This window comes from Dermochelys coriacea, chromosome 1 (genome assembly GCF_009764565.3).
Source record: "Dermochelys coriacea isolate rDerCor1 chromosome 1, rDerCor1.pri.v4, whole genome shotgun sequence".
Lineage (NCBI taxonomy): Eukaryota > Metazoa > Chordata > Testudines > Dermochelyidae > Dermochelys > Dermochelys coriacea.
Window position 1 is genome coordinate 297,624,657 of NC_050068.2, and position 19,428 is coordinate 297,644,084.

A 19,428-nucleotide genomic window follows, 5' to 3' on the forward strand; every position below is an offset into this window, starting at 1 on the left:
ATGATCCTGAGAACTGATAAAGAGAACACAGAAAAGGGTCACTGGTAAATAGTTTCTCTCTTTCTCCCCCTCTCTCCTTTTTTCCAGCTCTCATCTCTATTCTTTCTTGCATGCTGTCCCTACACTTGTAACAGTGTTCCTCTCCTTGCTGCCAAATTACCCTCTTTTCAAATGCCACATTAAAAACATATTTTCTACAAAGGACATAGTCCATAATAATGGTAATCAACCTTCATATTTTTATGTGTCTGTACTGCTTAGAAATGGGGTAGGGATGGTGTACTATATGTTTGCATAGTACTAAGCTCGCAAGCTCCAGGGGCCTCCTGTCACTAAGCAATGGTTAAATATTTTTTAATATCTAAGAAAAATCCCAGGCAAAAAATGTCAAACTGGAGTTGAGGGTATAAAGCTGGATACTGAAAGCTAAGGTTACAATAGACAGAACCACTAGGAAGTAAGGAAATGCACAGTTAGGGTCACTGTCCTAAACAACTCTGCCCCTGTATCAGAATGTCTTTAGAAGAAATAAATACCAGGAGCTACCATCCACTATTGCTTAATTGCATCAATTACTCTAAATACTGAGCACTTATCCAACTGTACCACTGAATGCTTGTGGATAGATCACTGTTACAGCATTTAAACTGAAAAATACCTCTCTTTACAAATTACAGTGAACTATACCCACTTTCTTTAAGACCATATCCAGTCATCCAAGAGAGACTTTTACATAAAGACACTCCCAAAATTGAGCACATTCAGTATAATCATTCAGGAAAAGGTGCTCAATGTATACAGGTTTTCAACTCTAAAAGTGTTATTTTACTGCACTACATAGCATGGATATATAGATACTGAAGTTGGAGATACAAACATCTCAAAGATTTCAGTGAAAAATAGGTAGTGTACATGCCAAGACTGCAAAGTGGAAAAGGATCACCCTTATATATCATAGACATATACAAGACCAAGCCCAGTACTTTAAGTTTCTTCAGCTCCACTGACAACTAAGGAAACAATGGGGATTTAAAGAAAGTCATGCTTGTGTCTGGCCAAGCTGAGCTCAGCACAAGACCTGCGGTAGGGACAAAGGTAATTTTATGCCACTTTTCTGATTCTCTGATTCTGGGGCTGACCAGTGGCGGGTTTGGCCCCCAACATAAGTTAGAGCAGTCTTTAAGTTGCTCTAATTTAAACCCAACTACCTATAGCCTAAAGGAACCATTCTGGCAGCGAGTGTGTGTGGTGGTGGTGGATGTATACCAGCTCCAGGCTAACTGTGGACATTCTGCTCAGTATTGCTAATGCTACCTTTTTTTAATTTAATTTTATTTTTTTTTATTTTTATTTTGAGTGAAGGGATTTTGGCTGGGCTGGAGCTTAGTCTGGCCATGAGGGAGAAACTCTAGCTCTCTAATGAATTTGAGGCCTGCTTTGGGGGAAGGAAGACCCCTTTGATTGGCTGCCTGCCCCACTTGTCTGTCCCCTAGAGCAGAGCAACCAGAGCTGTTGTAGGAAGAGCTCCCTATTGCCTCTCCCTCCAGCTACCTAAAGTTGTTCTCACAGGAGGGAGCAGAAATAGCTCAGCAGCTCAGAACAGCTCCCGCTCCCTCTTTCTACTCTCTTCTGTGAGCAGTTGACAGGGTTCCTCTATTCCTTCCCCCTGCAACACCAAACTTGGGAAGGAGTAGCGTGTGTGTGAGTGAAAAATCCCATGGAGCTGCCCCCCAACCTGGAAGGGAAGAGGGGACTGTGCTACAGCTTTCCCCTTCCAAGCCTGGAAGAGGAAGGGTGTGAAGAATCCCCAGGAAGAGCAAGGGTGAGGGTGGAGGGGATGAACTGCTGGAGGGTTGGGAGCTGTGTGGGAGCAGAACTGATGGGGGGGGGGGTAATGTGGGGCCAAGGCAGTTTTGATTTGGAGGTTGGGAGCAAACATAATTGAGGAGCAGAAGTGGGGATGAGAGCTTTTGCATTGTGGGCCAGAATGACCTTACCCACTAAATTTTGGATAGTGGGCAACACTAATTCTCTCTCACACACACATGATGGGCAGGGGAGGTATAAAAATCAAGACACCAACCCCCTCTCCTGTATAATCTTTTTTAAAAAGTTCATGTTTGGGGTGTCTGATTTATGATCTCTCGAGGGGGGTCCAACTCAGGATGTTTGATCTCTTGAGGTTGGCAATACTATACTTCTTCTTATTGCCAGATTACTATCTTTCAAATACCTCTTAAAAATGTTTCCATAAAGCTAGTAATCTGGACCATAATCATTATGTGATTGATCCAGTGCTTTCCTGAATAGTTGGTTAAGGGTTTTTATGACAACTGCTCCCACACAGCAAACTTAAGACGACCTAGTGTAACAGAAAACCAAGTCCATGATGTTTACAGCTGCAGGCTACAAACTTCTTAAAATCCTTATCAGGACCCCCTTCAAACAAAATCCTTAACCAAAATGGCTTCATTTTACACCTCATATGCAATGGGTAGAAGGTCAGTGTGGGAGGTTGGCAGATTAAGGTTTTTAGGTGATCATTGCTGTGTATTTCCATGCTTAATGGAGCTCTTTTCTTTTTCTTTGAGCATAAACGTTGAACTTCCAGGCTTTTCAAGGGTTTGTGTTTTGTAGACTAGGACAATGGGCTCTGAGTACATTTCTTATTGACACATATTTCCGGGCTTACCTCTAGAATCACAGAAAGTTTTGGCTGAGGATTGTGTATTTTTGGTTGGCGAGGCAATGAAAGCACTTTGAGATGAACTCTTATGTGTAGTTTCAGAGTAGCAGCCGTGTTAGTCTGTACTCGCAAAAAGAAAAGGGGGACTTGTGGCACCTTAGAGACTAACGCATTTATTGGAGCCTAAGCTTTCGTGAGCTACAGCTCACTTCATCGGGTGGGGTTGTGGGAGGCAGGCTCAGTGTGGTGCACACCCCCCCCCCCGCCCACCACACACACACACACACACACACACACACACAAAAAGAAAAGGAGTACTTGTGGCACCTTAGAGACTAACAAATTTATTAGAGCATAAGCTTTCGTGAGCTACAGCTCACTTCATCGGATGGGGTTGTGGGAGGCAGGCTCAGTGTGGTGCACACCCCCCCCCCCGCCCACCACACACACACACACACACACACACACAAAAAGAAAAGGAGGACTTGTGGCACCTTAGAGACTAACAAATTTATTAGAGCATAAGCTTTCGTGAGCTACAGCTCACTTCATCGGATGCATCCACACACACACACACACACTGTAGCTGACCCGAAAGCTTATGCTCAAATACATGCGTTAGTCTCTAAGGTGCCACAAGTCCTCCTTTCCTTCTTATGTGTAGGTTTCTGTAGTTGGGAGCGATTATTATTATTCATTACACTTTGCGGGGCCGGCTTGTGTCAGACAGCAAGAGAGAGACGGTGTGTGTGTGTGTGTGTGTGTGATGGAGTGGCTGCAGTGAGCCGGCTCCACTCATTGGCCAGGTCCCTGCCCCAAGGGGGCGGGCAGTCTCTTGGATCGGGGGTCCTGGGATGGCCAGGGACGGAGTGAAGCTGGCACGCTGCTCCTCGCTTCCCCACAGGCTGCGGGAGGGGCGGGGGCGAAGAACCGCCCTCGCCCACCCCGGCGCAGGCAGCGAGCCGAGAGCGAACGCCAGAGTGCAGGCGCGGGGGAGCCGGGAAGGGGCTGCGGAGCGGGCAGCGTTGGGAAGGAGTAGCGGGGAAGCCGGGAAAGGAGGAGACAGCGCAGGGGGCAAGGGTGGGCGCCAGTAACATGAAAGAGCCGAGCCGTGCGGGGTCGGCCCAGCCGGGGGGCGGCGGCGGCGGCGGCTGCTGAAGCGGGCGGGGGCTCCGCGGCGGGGCGCCCCCGGAGTGAGCCATGCGGGTTGCGAAGTGGCTGGCGGGTCTGCTGTGCCCGCTCTCCCTTCTCATCACCAAGTCCTGGGAAGTCCGGTTTCACCCCTCGCAAGGTAAACAGGCGGCAACAAAGAAGGCTGGGCTCGGCCGCGAGCGGCGGGGCGTCCCCGGGCAGCTGGGGGTGACACCGCGGCGCGGCGCTTTCGAGGAACGCGGCGCCTCGGGGGGCGGCGGCGGGGCGAAATCCTGGCTCCCTGGAAGGCGCTGGGAAGGGTGCCGCTGATGTCAGGGGGGCCGGGGTTTCACCCCCCGTTTGTGCAGGGAAGGAGGGAGGGGGGGGGTGTTCCGCACGTGCCAGGGTCCCGGGGCTTGTGGGGGGGGGGCGGCCCTGCGTGTGAGTGCGGAGCGCATATTCGTGTGCGTTTGTGCGGTGTGTGTAACTGGAGTTGGGGCGTGTGTGTGTGTGTGTGTGTGTGAAAAAGAGGGGTTGTGTGTGCCCTGAATGTGAGGGGTGCAAAACGGAGTGGGAGTGAATGTGTAGTACCTCATGTCAGTGGGGGGCATCTGTGGGGAGGCTGTGGTGCCTAGGTTGGCGGGGTGGGTGAATAGGGGCTGTGTGGCATAGGGTATGTGAGTGGGGTTGTGGGAGGCAAGCTGAGTGTGGTGCATTGCCCCCCCCCCACTCCCACCCCCATACTGTATGTGAAGGGCACTGACTTGCACTTCTGCTTTGACCGTGGGCATGCCAATGGAAAGGAGGCACACAGGGCAGTCTTCAGCCTCCTGCTAAGCGTGCTGGGGGAGGCGGGGGGGGGAGAGACACACAGTGTGTGGGGGTGTTTGGGGCTGTGTAGGCGGCTGGTCGTGTGTACGGCAGTGGGAGCAGGTACTTACAGTATGTACGAGTGTTTGGAGTGTGTATGCACTGATAGTGTATGTCTCCTGGAGAGGAGACACAGGAGGGATTCCTTTGGAGACCCAAAGTCTCCTTCCTGACCCATGCCTCCTCAAGTAAAGCAGCTGCATGTTAGTGGGCAAATCTGGGATAAAAGTATGGCTCATTTCCACACTATTTGGTAAGGATGGCTCTCTTTCTTCCTGTTGCAGAGACCTTAGTGAAGGAACTCTCTTCCTACGAGATAGTCACACCCACCCGAGTGAATGAATTTGGAGACGTTTTCCCTCACACACATCACTTCAGGAGGAGGAAAAGGAGCTTGGAGGCACCAGGGGAGCCTGCTGCTTTCAGGACACATTACCAGCTCCATGCTTATGGGCAGCTCTTCCAACTGAACTTGAGCACTGATGCAGGATTCATTGCTGCTCATTATAAAGTGATGCATGTGGGGTCCTCACAGGAGCAGCCCTCCTCTGACTTGCGCCACTGCTTCTACCGGGGGCATGTCAATGCACAGGAGACACATACGGCTGTCTTCAGCCTCTGTGGTGGCCTGGTAAGCATGCTGGTTATTGCTTCCTATTCTCCTTCATTCATTTCTTTCCCTGTTTGAAAGAGGCTCCTTTGCAGCAGAGCTCAGTCTGAAATTCTCAAGCACTATTTGAGTTAGCTGGTCATGCCAGGAGTAAGTGTAGGTGTTGGCATTGGCATTGTGCTGTATTGATGATTCTTTTTTCGTGAGCTATACACATGCCATTTTCATAAGATCTGCTACTGGCATATTATAGGATTATTTGGTATGGCATTTTAACACAGAAAAAACTCTGCCTTAGAAACACAGTAAACCAGTGTTTTGATTAAGTGATGCTGTAAATCAGCATTAGACGTTATATATGTACAGACGGGTAAGAAGTCAGGACTAGTGATGTGGTGTCCTGGGATAGCCAGAGAAAGGCTAGTGCCTGTACTATTTCTTCCTCTGCTTCCACAAATGCTGTAGGATGAGAAGATGGAGAAGAGAAGCTCCCAGTGTTCCCTGTGCCACAATCATCCAAATCTTCTGCATTGAAGCAAAAAAAACCTTCTGTTGGCTTCAGTGAGAACAGAATTAGGCCATGTATATACTGAGCTAGTGACAGCCATAAAGCTAAGTAGATTTGTTTTATTTACTCTTCTGACTCCCACCGTGGGCTACAAAATATGAGAACTGGCCTTTTCCTCTTTATTTACAAAACACAAACTACCCAACACTCTTTGAAGATGTATACTGGCTTCTTCTTTTCCCACTTTTATCAATTTCTTGTTTTTTCAGTGTGATAATACTGCTTCATATTAAAACGAGGATGACATTATAAAGCAGTTATTTAAGTTATCCTGTCTAACATTTGATATTTTATAGATCAAGCATTCTAAACTTCTAATGATAAAATTGTATCTCAGAACTGTTTAATATCATGAAGTACGTATTGACACAGAGTATATTTTCGTTTTAGTTAAACCAAATCAAAACAAAAAAAAACACTTAAAACATATTGCAGATGTGGTAAAGGAGTAAGATATACGGTTTATCTACACTTAAAACACTACAGTGGCATGCTGCTCTTCAGTGAAGACACTATCTATGCCGACGAGAGGGATTCTCTCATCAGCACAGGTATTCCACCTCCCCGAGAGGCGGTTTAATTGAGATGTTATGGGGTCTGGATTTTTTTACACCTCTGAGTGATGTAGTTATACCAACCTAATTTTCAAGTGTAGACTAGGTCATAGAGTGAAGGCTGTTATGTTCATTAGACCTGCCATCCAAGCACAATGTTATAAAACATTTCCCTTTAAAAATATTATTGTGTAATTGTTGCTATGTTAATGTAGGACTAGATTGTGTACAGGCCTAGTCCGTGCAGCCATGCATGCAAGTAAAAGGAGTAAGGCTTTTAGGTCTGGGCATTGGGGGCACAAGGGCTGCATATACTATACTCTTCCCTATGAGCACTTGACCAAGGAAGATGCAGAAAATAGAGCAGAGCTAGCTGGATGTGAGTGGGAGGATTATGCAGCAACTTACAAAAGGCTGACAAATAGCATACTTCCTTCTGTGACAGTGTTAAAAGGGGAGCCACAGAGGAAATTGTACTTCAGAGGGGTGTCTTTGCTCAGTTCCTTCCATGTGCTCCTTTTGGGATGGTGTAACTATGTGCTATTGTATACTCAGACCTGAGCCTGCAGACTCAGTCTATCCCTAAAACATTGACTATTTGAGCTGAAAAAGTAAACAGTCCAGACCAGAGACTGTTTTAATGTGCATATCCAATCTTGCTTTTGAAGCATCCCTAATGTACATCATAAAAAATGAAAAAACAACTCTACCCAAAACCCTACCAAAACAAAACACTATACTGCACATACAATTCTCCCCCTTGGGAGAGGATGAGAAGTTCATCATGTTTAATGTTTTATTGAAAGGTGCTCAGATTAGATTGGTATAATAAGGTGCAGCAAATAAATCTTTCTCCTTTTACAGTTTTCATTATCTAGGAACTCCCATCCCATGTAAAGCAGTTTTTCACTACTTGAAGGGACATCATTAACCTAAAAGGCACAACTATCTGAAATTTTTGTACTTATTGTATTTATAAATAATATGTAAGCTTATTGGAACTAAAAGAAGTTAGTGAAAAATATTTTTCTAAGTTTTTTAGTTTATTTGCCTTGTATATTCAACAGCCAGTCTTTGTCATGTATAGTTTTAAATGGGACTAATCATGGAGAAAGTAGTACTGTGAGTAAAGACAGTAGAATCTAGCCCTTAGTTATTTTATAACCCTTTATTGTAATTATATTGGGGCAAATCCCGTCTCTTAGTGGGACCCATTTTCTCCCTGTTAAATCCAGTTACTTGAGCCTGGCATGTGGAAGTGAAGGGTGGGGGAGGATTTCCCTCATTGCAATTCCCAAGAAATCAGAAGTGAGTGAAGTTTGAGAGGCTGTTTTGAGCCAAGTGATGACAGTTATGTTCTCCAGTTTCATATGCTTCAGGGGAACTGCTATGGACCAATGCTGTAAAAGTTAAGGGGAAAAAACAGGACTTAAAAATGCTACAGGAAAATTAAAAATAATGTTTTAAAAATTGCTCTGGAGATGTATACAATGTACCCGAGAGTGATCAGAAGTTTAGTTGGTAAACCAAGTATTCAATACCCACTTAATCTCTTTGGCGTCTTTCTCCACTTCCCTGACTTCATCCACATCCTTCACTACTGCCTCCTAAGTTCCTAGCCTCTTCCTGTTTGCATCCCTGACTCCAGTCACCCTTGCAAGCTTCTGCTGCTCTCTCTGACCTCAGTGTAAGCTGCTCCCAAGAGCATATATGGCTGCACAGTATCCAGGGAACATTGCTTAAAGGCTGTTGACAAATTGTATGCACTTTTGATGTGTTACATGGCAGAGCTTTCACTAGGTTCAGGGATGTAAATGGCAGGGGGAGGTTAAGAGGTTATTAGGGAGCTTGTAATAATTGCAGGAGGGAATCTATAATTAGGAAAGTTGGGGATGCAGTCAAAGGCAGGAGGTTAAGTGGGCTCACAGTTGGATTTCTGATCACTTGCAAGCAGACAATTTACATCTTTTGAGTGATTTCTAAAATTTCAAACTTTTTTTCGTAAGTTCTATTTGTTTTTGTTTTTACTTTTACTGCATTAGTCAATTTTAGCTTCCTACAAGAGTGGGAAACAAGGTCTCCTGTGGATGTCACTGGCTGCATGTGGACCAAAGTGGCCTCTCAAACATTATCCAGACAGGAAAAAACAAAAGAGGTAAAACATTCATTTAATTTTACAAGCTGATTGAGAAATACAGGGAAATACTATTGAAAAGAATATTTCAATATAGTAGATGACACAGTTATTTAATAATCAGGATTGAATTGAAGACTCACTCCAGTCATATCTAAAGAAAAAGTGAGAATTAAAAAAAAATTAAAACTATTTAATGCTGTAGAAACAATAGGCTCAGGCCCTTGAGGAGCATTGTGTTGTTCTTGAGACAGACACAGGGATATGTTGTTGGACTCTAGAGAGATATAAACCATTTTCCGCAGCTGGAAGGATGGGTTGGCCAAATGTTATCCCCTTCTTTCATTGCTGCAGAGCACTCCAAATCTAGCATGGTTCTATTGTGGGGTTGCATGTGTGGGAAGGGAGTATGTGTAGGGATACGTGGAGCCTTTTTGCAGGTGCAGTCCTTGTAGGTAGTACAGATCCTAGCTTGTCTCTGTTCAGCAGAGTTTGGGTGTAGCATGAAGCCACTGGATCTTCTGTTACATGAAGCACAGAAAAACAGAAGTGGTAAAGACTAAAGCAGTGTCAGGAGTGCAATAGTCTTCAGAGTAACTTAATTGTCACCTCTGTCGCTTAAGCAGAGAATTTTTTTCAGACCCTTTTGGTAACGCCCCTCTTCTCCACACTAAACCTGGCTATTCTGATTTTGGGAGAGTGGGCAGAATTTGGGCCTAAGCGTTGATCTCCAGAACTTCCTCAGTGCAAGAGGTTTTGTTTTAATATGGGGTTACTGGATCACCTTTCTGGGGATTCTGAAAACAATTGTGTCTGCTATTAAGTAGGAGTGTAGTAGCTTCTTTTCAAGAAAAGTAAACAGTCCTGGAATTTGTTTTACTGAAGTGTTATTTTTAATTATATTTGATTAAAAATTGGATGGCCGTCAGAAAATGGTACTAATATATGCCAATGGTTAGACTCATCTGGAATTACATTATACAGATAACAGCCCACTGGTATTTGTTTTTGCCCTCTTTAATGTAGTTAAAGTACAGCAGTACTAGTGAGTTGGAATAAATTGGGGTTTCAAAGAAAACTTTTACAGTGCTTGTCACTGGATGCTAAATTTTCCTTTTAGGTAACATTTAATTTTAACTAACAGGCTAGGCTGTCTGTTGAAAATAGTTACTTCCTAACTCTGAAGAAGAGATCAGTGTGCAGAAGCTCAGTTAAGCATATAACGTACATAAGCATCAGTATTATATCATGTAACCCTTCTACCCATCAGAGTTGGCAGCAACAAGGGCCGGGTTCAGTATCTAGGGGTTCCTTCCAATAACACAATGCAAAACTGGCTCGAGCCCCCACCCAGTGACCTGGGACAAATATATACCACCCCTGCTGGGCGCCTCCAAGAGGCAATACTTCCCCTCTCGCAAGTACAGAGTCTGAGTGTAGCAAAAGCCTTTTAATAACAGAGAGAAACAATGTGGCATTATGTTGGGGAAACACCATCAACAGGATTCATAACACAACCCAGGAGCAAAAAAATCCACCCCAAGCAAATTGGGGTGTGTCCTTTCCCTTTGGTTCTTGAGTCCTGCAAAGTCACCCAGAGTCCCAGAAGTCCAACAACCCAAAAGTCTCTGTCCCTTGTCAATGCAGCCCCAGAGTTCAAAAGTTTATCTGCAGAGTTTTACCTCCTGACCTGGGTGGAGATGGGGGGGGGGTGGTACGGGGCACCTTTCGGGGTCCAAAGCCGATTGCCCCACCTCTCCATGGGGCTCTGCTCCACCCCGCCAGCCATTCCACAAATTGCTCCGCTCTGCCAGCCACTCCCATGAGCTGCTCCAGCCATCCCACAAACCGCTCCACTCCACCAGCTGCTCTGCTCTGCCTGCCGTCCCATGAGCCACTCCAGCTGACCCGCAAACTGCTCCGCAATATATCTTCAGGCTCCCCCACTACTTAACACTACATTCAGTGATTTCAGCTCTTAGTAAGTTTAGCTTTTTTGTGATTTCAACTTGTAGTAGCGGAGCCTCAGTGCTGGTGCACCATTAGCCCAAAGCAAATTCAGCTCAGTAGCCTGTAACTAGACTGCTAATAGAATCAAAATTAGCTCTGATATTCTACAGTGGAGAGAGGACAAAGTGCAATTAGCATGTAAGGCTCTCACCATGGGGCCAATACCACCAGATATTAATACCTATCCCCAGCCTCTCACAATTCACTGAGTTTTGGGACCCATGTCCCTTGCCTAGCGAGTGCTACGTAGTTGATGGCAAGTCCCTCCATCATAACAAAAGGCCAAGTATAGTTCCACTGTCCTTGATTCACATAATCAGGATAATAATTTATTCTTCCTGCCCCAATAACAGAGAAACTGGGGATCCCACAGCAGCCAGAGTGACCATTTGGGCAGCTATGGGCTCAAGCTAGGCGGGGTGGGTGTGCCTATGCAAATGAGATCAGCCCCTGATGTTCTTTTCTACAACTTGCCACAACTCACCACCAGATGTCAGGGTGGAGCTCATCGTGACTCTGCTTACAATCAGATGGGGAAAAGATAGGAAAAATGTTACAAACTGTCAACAATTGACAAACAAACAATCACTCTTTGGACAAATTTAATTGCTGCTGACAAACACTTAAACATTCTGGGTTCATTAGGATAGATGGTAGGATTCTGGTAGATGAAGCTGTAACCCCAAATCTCCATAATATGTCACTGAAATACTTCAGTACTACTAGTATTATCACCCCTCACCAACACAAATTGGCATAAGAGACAAGAATTTACTCACTGAGTAAAACTTAAGTATTGTTATGCTTATATGTAAGCAATAAAGACAGGACAGGAATCTGTTCAAACTCTCCAGACACTCAGTGCAATGAGAGAGAACTGGGAGCTGAATGCTTTATTTTTTCACTTGGATTTTTCAGTTGATTTTTTTCTCTGCTACTTTCTCCCTGACTCTCATGGTTTTGTCTTTTGTGTTCTCGCTTTTCCTTTCTTCAGCATGATTTCTCACTGACACTACTTCTCACATACTCTGGCCCGCTTCCTGTTAACTTTCCCTCACTGTCCATTCTTGTATACCAGGCCAATCTCTAATTAAATGGGTTTTGCATATGTCACACTTGAACAGGCATTTGTAACTAAAAGAATATTTTATTGACAACACAGTTGTCTCAAGGCTCCTCAGTCTCACTTTGCCTGTCATAGAATGAACAGCAAAAATGTTTAAGCTCTTGGTTTTGCTTTACAATCTTTTGTTAGGCTTCCCCCCCATCCCCCCCAAGTTTAGTCAGGCATTCTACCTAAGGGGACATTTTAAATGTGTGAAATAGAAGAGTAGGAAAATTATTTAGTGCTCTTTATGACCATATCATGTGAGCATGTCTAACAGGATCTCTCTGCCTCTCATGGCAAAACTCAGTCATTGTGTATGATGGCTTCTGAGTGATCAAAGGTATCTGCCTCAACTGAAATCAAGGAAGAGCAGCCATCAACAGCTGAAGAACCAACAACTCATATGAACCTGGGACTCTAAAGTGAGACATGCCCTTAGAGCAGGGGTGGGCAAACTTTTTGGGCCGAGGGCCACATCTGGGTGGGGAAATTGTATGCAGGGCTGGGGCAGGGGGTTGGGGTGCGGGAGGGAGTGCGGGGTGTGGGAGGGGATGCGGTGTGCAGGAATGGGCTCAGGGCAAGGGATTGGGACAGAGGAGGAGTGCGGGGTGTATGAGGGGGCTCAGGGAAGGGGGTTGTGCAGGAGGGGGTTCAGCGCAGGGGTGCAGGAGGGGTGTGGACTGCAGGAGGGAGCTCAGGGCAGGGGGTTGTGATGCAGGAGGGGTGCAGGGTGCTACAGGGGGCTCAGAGTGGGGAGTTGGGGTGCAGGGTGCAGCAGGGGGCTCAGGACAGGGGGTTGGGGTGCAGGAGGGCTGCAGGGTGCAGGAGGGGGCTCGGCGGGGGTTGGGGTGCAGGAGGGCTGCAGGGTGCAGCAGGGGGCTTAGGGCAGGGAGTTGGGGGGCAGGGTGTAGAAGGCGTTTGGGCTCCAGCCTGGCACCGCTTACCTAAAGCAGCTCCGGGGTGGCAGCGGTGCGCACAGGAGCTGGGGCAGGCTCCCTGCATGCTTGCCCTGGCCCTACACCGCACCACTTCGGGAAGTGGCCGGCACCACGTCCCTGCGCAGCCCCTGGGGAAGTGTGGGGCACAGGGCTCTGCGCTCTGTCCTTGCTGCGCCTCCAAGTACCTCCCCCGAAGCTCCCATTGGCCGTGGTTCCCTGTTCCCGGCCAATGGGAGCTGCGGGGTGCAATGCCTGGAGGCAAGGGCAACGCATGGAGCCCTCTGCCCCTCTTCCCCCCCCCCCCCCCCCGGGCCGCAGGGACCTGCGGCACCACAAGGGGCAATCCCACGGGCCAGATCCAAAGCCCTGACGGGCCGGATCCAGCCTGCGGGACGTAGTTTGCCCACCCCGCCTTAGAAGCATGACTTTCTCCTCTTTTTCTCCCAGAGTTGTCTTTGATAGTTCAAGCCTTTGGTGCCCAGAATGCAGGTGAGCTATCTCTTCTCCCTCACAAACAAGAAAAAGATTTATTGTTAAAGCCACATCAGTCTTGCTAGTCAAAGCTAAAATAGTGCCCACTCCTGTCCTATATCTTCTTAAATAACATAGGTCTCACTTCCAACTACTCATTTCAGAGAAGCTAGGCATCTGTTATCCAAGTTATTTAAGATAAACCTCATGTGTCCCCAAATGCTTCATGTAATATGGATTTATCTGAACCTGATTTCTTTGAAGAGGACTCCTGTCCAGATTAGGTATTTTTCCCCATCAAAATATACCTATCTTATACGAAAATATCTCTAAATTCTTAGTACAATGAATTCTTAGGACAAAATTTTACTTGATAATAGGTGGGCTGCATCTAATTCTTGTTTCACCCTCAGGGATATAAGCTAACATTTTAGAAAGTAAAGTTGTGGACTCCTTACCATAAAGTAGATGCCATAGTTGCAAATTGCTCTCAAAAATTCTCTCTCTTCTGATTGAGGGGAATGTCACACTCCAAACTCTCTAGGACAAACATGGACATATTCTCTGCAGAGATCCTATTAATTTTACTGTCGCTGTCTATTCACCAGTTTTATGCAACCACAACCTTGACTATGTATTGTTGAGCTTTCACCTCTGTATGTGACCCCTCTGAAAGTACACAGAGGGATTTCCACATACGTCTTGTATTGTGACACTTACATGATATACGTATTTATTTGGATTTGGACACCTATCCCAGGCTCTGAGTGCATTGACAAATCATTGTATACACAGTTCATAATAAAAACAACAAGAGCAGAACAGCAGCAAACCTCATCAGCCAGTCACCAGGAAACAAAACTTCCACACTTCAGTTTTCCCCAAACTCCACACACCTTCTGCTCTCCCTGGACACGTATGCAAATAGATAGGCTTTTAAGCATGCCCCAAAGGTCAGCAAATTCTGGCAGCTATTATTATTTCAAACCACGAGGTGTGTGTGGGAGAGTGAATTCTACATCTGAGGGTCCCTCACAGAAAATGACCTGTCTGCAGCCCTGCTCTCTTACAAACCAAAGGGATTTCAGCCTGAGTGCTACAGGTGATCTCAACTGCAGCATTTTCACACAGGAGAGACGCTGGCTCTCATACAGGCAGGTCCCAAACCTTGTAAGGCTTATAGGACTAAACTAACACGTTAAGTTTCACCTGCAAACCAACTAGTAGCCAATGGAGAACATAGAGGGTTGGTCTCGTGTGCTCTTGGGGAGAGAGCCGCTTATTAAGCGGTCTATAACACATACTTCACTCACTTTAGTTTCCAATTGATTTTAGATGTAGCCTTATGTAAAGTGTATTGCAGCAGACTGGATTATGGTAGCAAGGTCTGTAACTGTGAGAAGAGGTCATAATCTCCGGACTCACTGTATATTGAAAAAAGCAGTCCTAGTCACCACTGCTGTTTGATCATCTAAAAACAACTGAAAAGCTACTAGGACCTCAGAATTATGTACTGGAGTGGCACGGGGTGGATTCACATCCTATCTCTCATCCCTAGCAAAAGGATCAATATAATCTTTGTCAAATCTTCTGGTTACTTTGCCAAGTTTATCATCGTCGTCATCTCAATTTTATTAGTTTTGAACCACAACCAATTTGTGCTCCGTGACACAATCTCTACCAGATACTGGGGGGAGATACTTAATCATACCCTATGGGTCTCACAAACTGGAGATATAAAACTGGTTGTGATCAGCATAATAAGACTTTAGAATCCAGTTCTTCTCACTAACTCTCCTAATAGTCCCATACACACAGGAGAAAGCTCTCCAACGGTTAGCCATCAGGATAGGGCTGTGTTTCTGTATTCATCTTCCTCTAGTGAGAATGTGAAGTGCCTCCACACAGATCCAGGAAGTTCTTGTTAAACAGTATTTGGGATATTTGAGTTGGTGACAGTTTATTAAATATTTTTGAAGGACAGAAGTCAGGGGTATAAGTTCCACCAAAACATAAGAACATAAGAATGGCCATACTGGGTCAGACTAAAGGTCCATCCAGCCCAGTATCCCGTCTACTGACAGTGGCCAATGCCAGGTGCCCCGGAGGGAGTGAACCTAACAGGTAATGATCAAGTGATCTTTCTCCTGCCATCCACCTCCACCATCTGACAAACAGAGGCTAGGGACACCATTCCTTGCCAATCCTGGCTAATAGCCATTAATGAACTTAACCTCCATGAATTTATCCAGTTCTCTTTTAAACCTTATTATAGTCCTAGCTTTCACAACCTCCTCAGGCTCAGAGTTCCACAGGTTGACTGTGCGCTGTGTGAAGAACTTCCTTTTATTTGTTTTAAACCTGCTGCCCATTAATTTCATTTAGTGGCCCCCAGTTCTTATATTATGGGAACAAATAAATAACTTTTCCTTATTCACTTTCTCCACACCACTCATGATTTTATATACCTCTATCATATCCCCCCTTAGTCTCCTCTTTTCCAAGCTGAACAGTCCTAGCCTCTTTAATCTCTCCTCATATGGGACCCGTTCCAAACCCTTAATAATTTTAGTTGCCCTTTTCTGAACTTTTTCTAATGCCAGTATATCTTTTTTGAGATGAGGGGACCACATCTGTACGCAGTATTCAAGATGGGGGCGTGCCATGGATTTATATAAGGGCAATAAGATATTTTCAGTCTTATTCTCTATCCCTTTTTTAATGATTCCTAACATCCCGTTTGCTTTTTTGACTGCTGCTGCACACTGCGTGGACGTCATCAGAAAACTATCCATGATGACTCCAAGATCTTTCTCCTGATTAGTTGTAGTTAAATTAGTCCCTATCATATTGTATGTATAGTTGGGGTTATTTTTTCCAATGTGCATTACTTTACATTTATCCACATTAAATTAACATGTTGTTGAAATGGATCAGAATGTGTATCAGTGATTTTATAAGGTTTCTTTTGGGTTTATGGCTCATTCCACATGAAGCAGCACCACCTCCTGATGTGGGAGAGAAAAATAATCTCATGGTTTGTATCTTGTTATATTTGACACACAAGTGCATCTGAACTAAGACTGAAAATGGAAACTGATCTCCATTTGCTTGTAAATGCCACTGAATAGCAAAAGAACTACCTGATTTGCTGTCAGGCTTACTACTTTGATATTTTCTTGCTCTGGTTTGAGTTGGGCAGTTGTGTCCCATACTGTACTTTGGAAAGTTTGGGGAAGAAGGTGATTATATGTGTGTACTCACCGAAGTGCTATATGGGTCATTAACCATGCCTATCACTCTTCTTCAGGTGTTTAAACTTTCCTTGTGTCTTTGCTGGCCTATCCCAACTTCCTTTCAGAACCATTTTGTGGAAGAGACCCTGGGTTTCCTCACTTTTCACAGACTGCTGCAGTAGTTCTCTTCTGTCTCAGCCTTCCTTAGGATCTTAAGAGAGTTTTGTTCATCTTGTATCTAACAGTGCTTGTTTACAAGCAAACCGTTATCTATCACCATTCCAGATATCTTAAACAGAACAAATTTTATTTGGCATGGAATTAAAAATAAATAAAAAATCAAAATAATAAAAGGTAAGTCCATACAAAATATTGAAATAATTAGGCTAATACTATTGTAGAACTCGTTAGCTAGGCTCTGCATTTAAATACAAAATATGAGTTAAGCCAGTAGTTTTCACCCTGTGGTTTGTGGACCCTTACAGTGAAACTAAACTTAGACTATGTTTAGGTCCGCACCTTCATTAAAATTTTTTTAGGTGTCCACAAATGAAAAAAGGTTGAAAACTACTGAGTTAAGCTACATAAAAACCTTATGTGCTAATAAGACCTTTCATCTTTGCTTCCAAGCTGATAGCTTCCTCAGAGGCCTATCCTGTCCTTTTCTTTGCAAGTTTGTATGATATGATGCAGCAAAATGTATGCAAGATCAAAATCAAGATCAAGATCGATGGATCGATCAATCTCTCTCTCTCTCTGTAGTTGGTATATCTTTGAGCCCATTTATATTGCAAATGCAACCAATTTACAAAACCTGATTACACTGCTTTTGATTTCCAACCTAGTTACAGTGTGGTTGCTATTTATACTGTAGATGTGTTAAAACTTCAGACATGTAAAAGGTTATGTTAACTGTTTCATATCCCAAGCTTTAGCAAGATTGTGCAATATGGTTATCATCTACACTGCTAATTGCAACAGTGTTGTAACTAGGTTGTCTGAATTGGCTGTATTTGAAGTGTAAATAGATCCTTTGTGTAACTAGCATCCCTTTGTTGATAGTCTTTGTGGCTTTATATCTGTATGGTAAGAATCCAAGTGTTAAACATTAGCATATTGATCACTACCTCATCAATTAGCTTAATACTTAATATACATTGAGTTAACTCAAACTTAGTTTAAACACTGTATTGTGAAGTGTTAACATATTTGATTATATATGATTATATTGTTTATTCTTTGTTTCTTGATACACCAACTTATAAGGGCTCCTAATTTGCATGGTTCTGTTTATATATTGTTTCATTTAATTATATATTATTTCAAAAGGAGTTTGTCTGTTTCAGGCATGAAAACTCCCAGTTAACTCAGTAAGATTTAAGCTTGTGTAAATATGGGGAGAATTTGACTCCATGGTATGTCATTGGGTTTGAGGCAATCATTGATAGAATCTAGTCAATTGCTATACAGAGATATTTGGCAGATTCAGTTTGTTTCAAAATTAAATTGAAGTCTTATGTTAAACAAGTTTATTATTTTTGTTTTTATGTAGTATTTAGTAGTCTTTACCATTCCATTGGGAAGTGCTGAGAAACATAGTAATTAATAAGTAATAATGTTGAAATCCCATTTAAAATAAAGAAATTGTTCAGAATAGGATGAGTATTAGGAAAATGACTTACTGTATGCTATTTTGGTTAGACTGAAAAATATGCAGTTTCCTTAAATATTTTAAGGAGTTTTTATAGGTTATTCAGGTATTGGTATATATTACTGTGAATTTCCCATGCCTTATTTCTATTTAATGTGGAAGGTGTTTATTCATGTGCATTGTAATGCACAGCAATATTGATCTTTGTGATAATTCATATGAGCTGACACTTGAGTTGTCCGCTTCGATTTAGTTGACATAATATATAAACAACTTTGTTCAGACAATTGGACTTGTAGATGAGATTATCTGTTTAATGGTCATATTTAAGGAAAGCTTAATGCTGTTTAAACTAAGTTAAATCAGTGTTTAATCAGCAGTTAAATTAAATTTTCCTCTCCTGTCCAATCATATTCACATTTCCAAGCGCGCACAATATCTTGGATATAGAACTTTAAAACTGTTTATACATTAATGGGAATAATCACCGGTTGCATAATGTGACCAAATAACTTTTTATCTTTGTGCGTTGAGTGGTCCTTACTAGACTTCTAAATATTGTCATATTTGTGTGTGGCTCATTCTCAGGTAGCAACAAATAGAGCTGGTCAAAAAGAGGAGAGGGGAAATTTTGGAAAAAAAAATCCCCCTTTTTTCAAATTTCAATATTTAAATGAAATTTTAAAACAGTTTGAACAGGTTTATAGTTGATCAAAAAGGGAAAAATGAGTGGAAAAATTTGTTGAAGCATATTCTGTTTGATTTTTAAAATTCAAAATTTCATCAGTCTTGAAATTCAAAATTTTTTTGCCATCTCTAGTAACAAGGGACAGAAACTTATGTAGCAAACTTTTTTTCTTGTTTCTCAGAGTTGAACTAACCTGGGTGTAGGCAGTTTCAAATTAGAGTGACGGAGGGGTAGAAATATAGATTCTTAGCTTTTATTTATTTCACTGGGTTTTAAGAACAAATAAGACAAGCTCCCTGTCCTATAAAGTCTTATAGACTCAATTTACAATGAAAATGTGCTATAGTGTACAGTACATCTTCCCGTGTAACACACATGAATATTGTTTTCCCTCATAAACTAAATATCACAACTTTCTATCAACACAAGATGCAAATCGCATATTAAGTTGTAATTTCTGAATTCCACAATTGCATAACAGGCATTCCTGTTAGGATATGTTTGTTATTCTTTTGTACGCGTTCTGGTACTTTTGGTAAGATTGGAACATTTGGACATGTTTCCAATGTATTTCACCAGTTGAGTGGGAACTTTCTGTGGCAGTTACAGTACCTGAGAGACTAGTCAATTCAGTACAAGTCAGCTTTCCAAAGATATAGCATTAATATCTCATAATGAAGATTCACAAAAGTTGGACATGTTAGATCATCAAGCCCATCTTGCAAATGAAAGATTGTTCCTTGTAGTATAGTTTTAGTGTTTTGTCCAGTTCA

At 43.3% G+C, this 19,428-nt stretch overlaps 1 protein-coding gene across 4 annotated transcripts in view; it reads left to right on the forward strand.

The window, feature by feature from the left end:
• Positions 1–3,488: 3,488 nt before the first annotated feature.
• Positions 3,489–19,428, forward strand: part of ADAMTS20 (ADAM metallopeptidase with thrombospondin type 1 motif 20) — a 181,865-nt gene continuing 165,925 nt past the window's right edge. For 3 of the 4 annotated variants that reach the window (XM_038379168.2, XM_038379153.2, XM_043494489.1), the window contains exons 1-2: positions 3,489–3,977; positions 4,972–5,318. In XM_038379168.2, coding sequence (XP_038235096.1) covers positions 3,887–3,977; positions 4,972–5,318 — 438 coding nt within the window. In that variant the 5' untranslated portion in view covers positions 3,489–3,886. The remainder of the gene's footprint in view (positions 3,978–4,971; positions 5,319–19,428) is intronic. The other variant, XM_038379145.2, reaches the window with a different exon arrangement.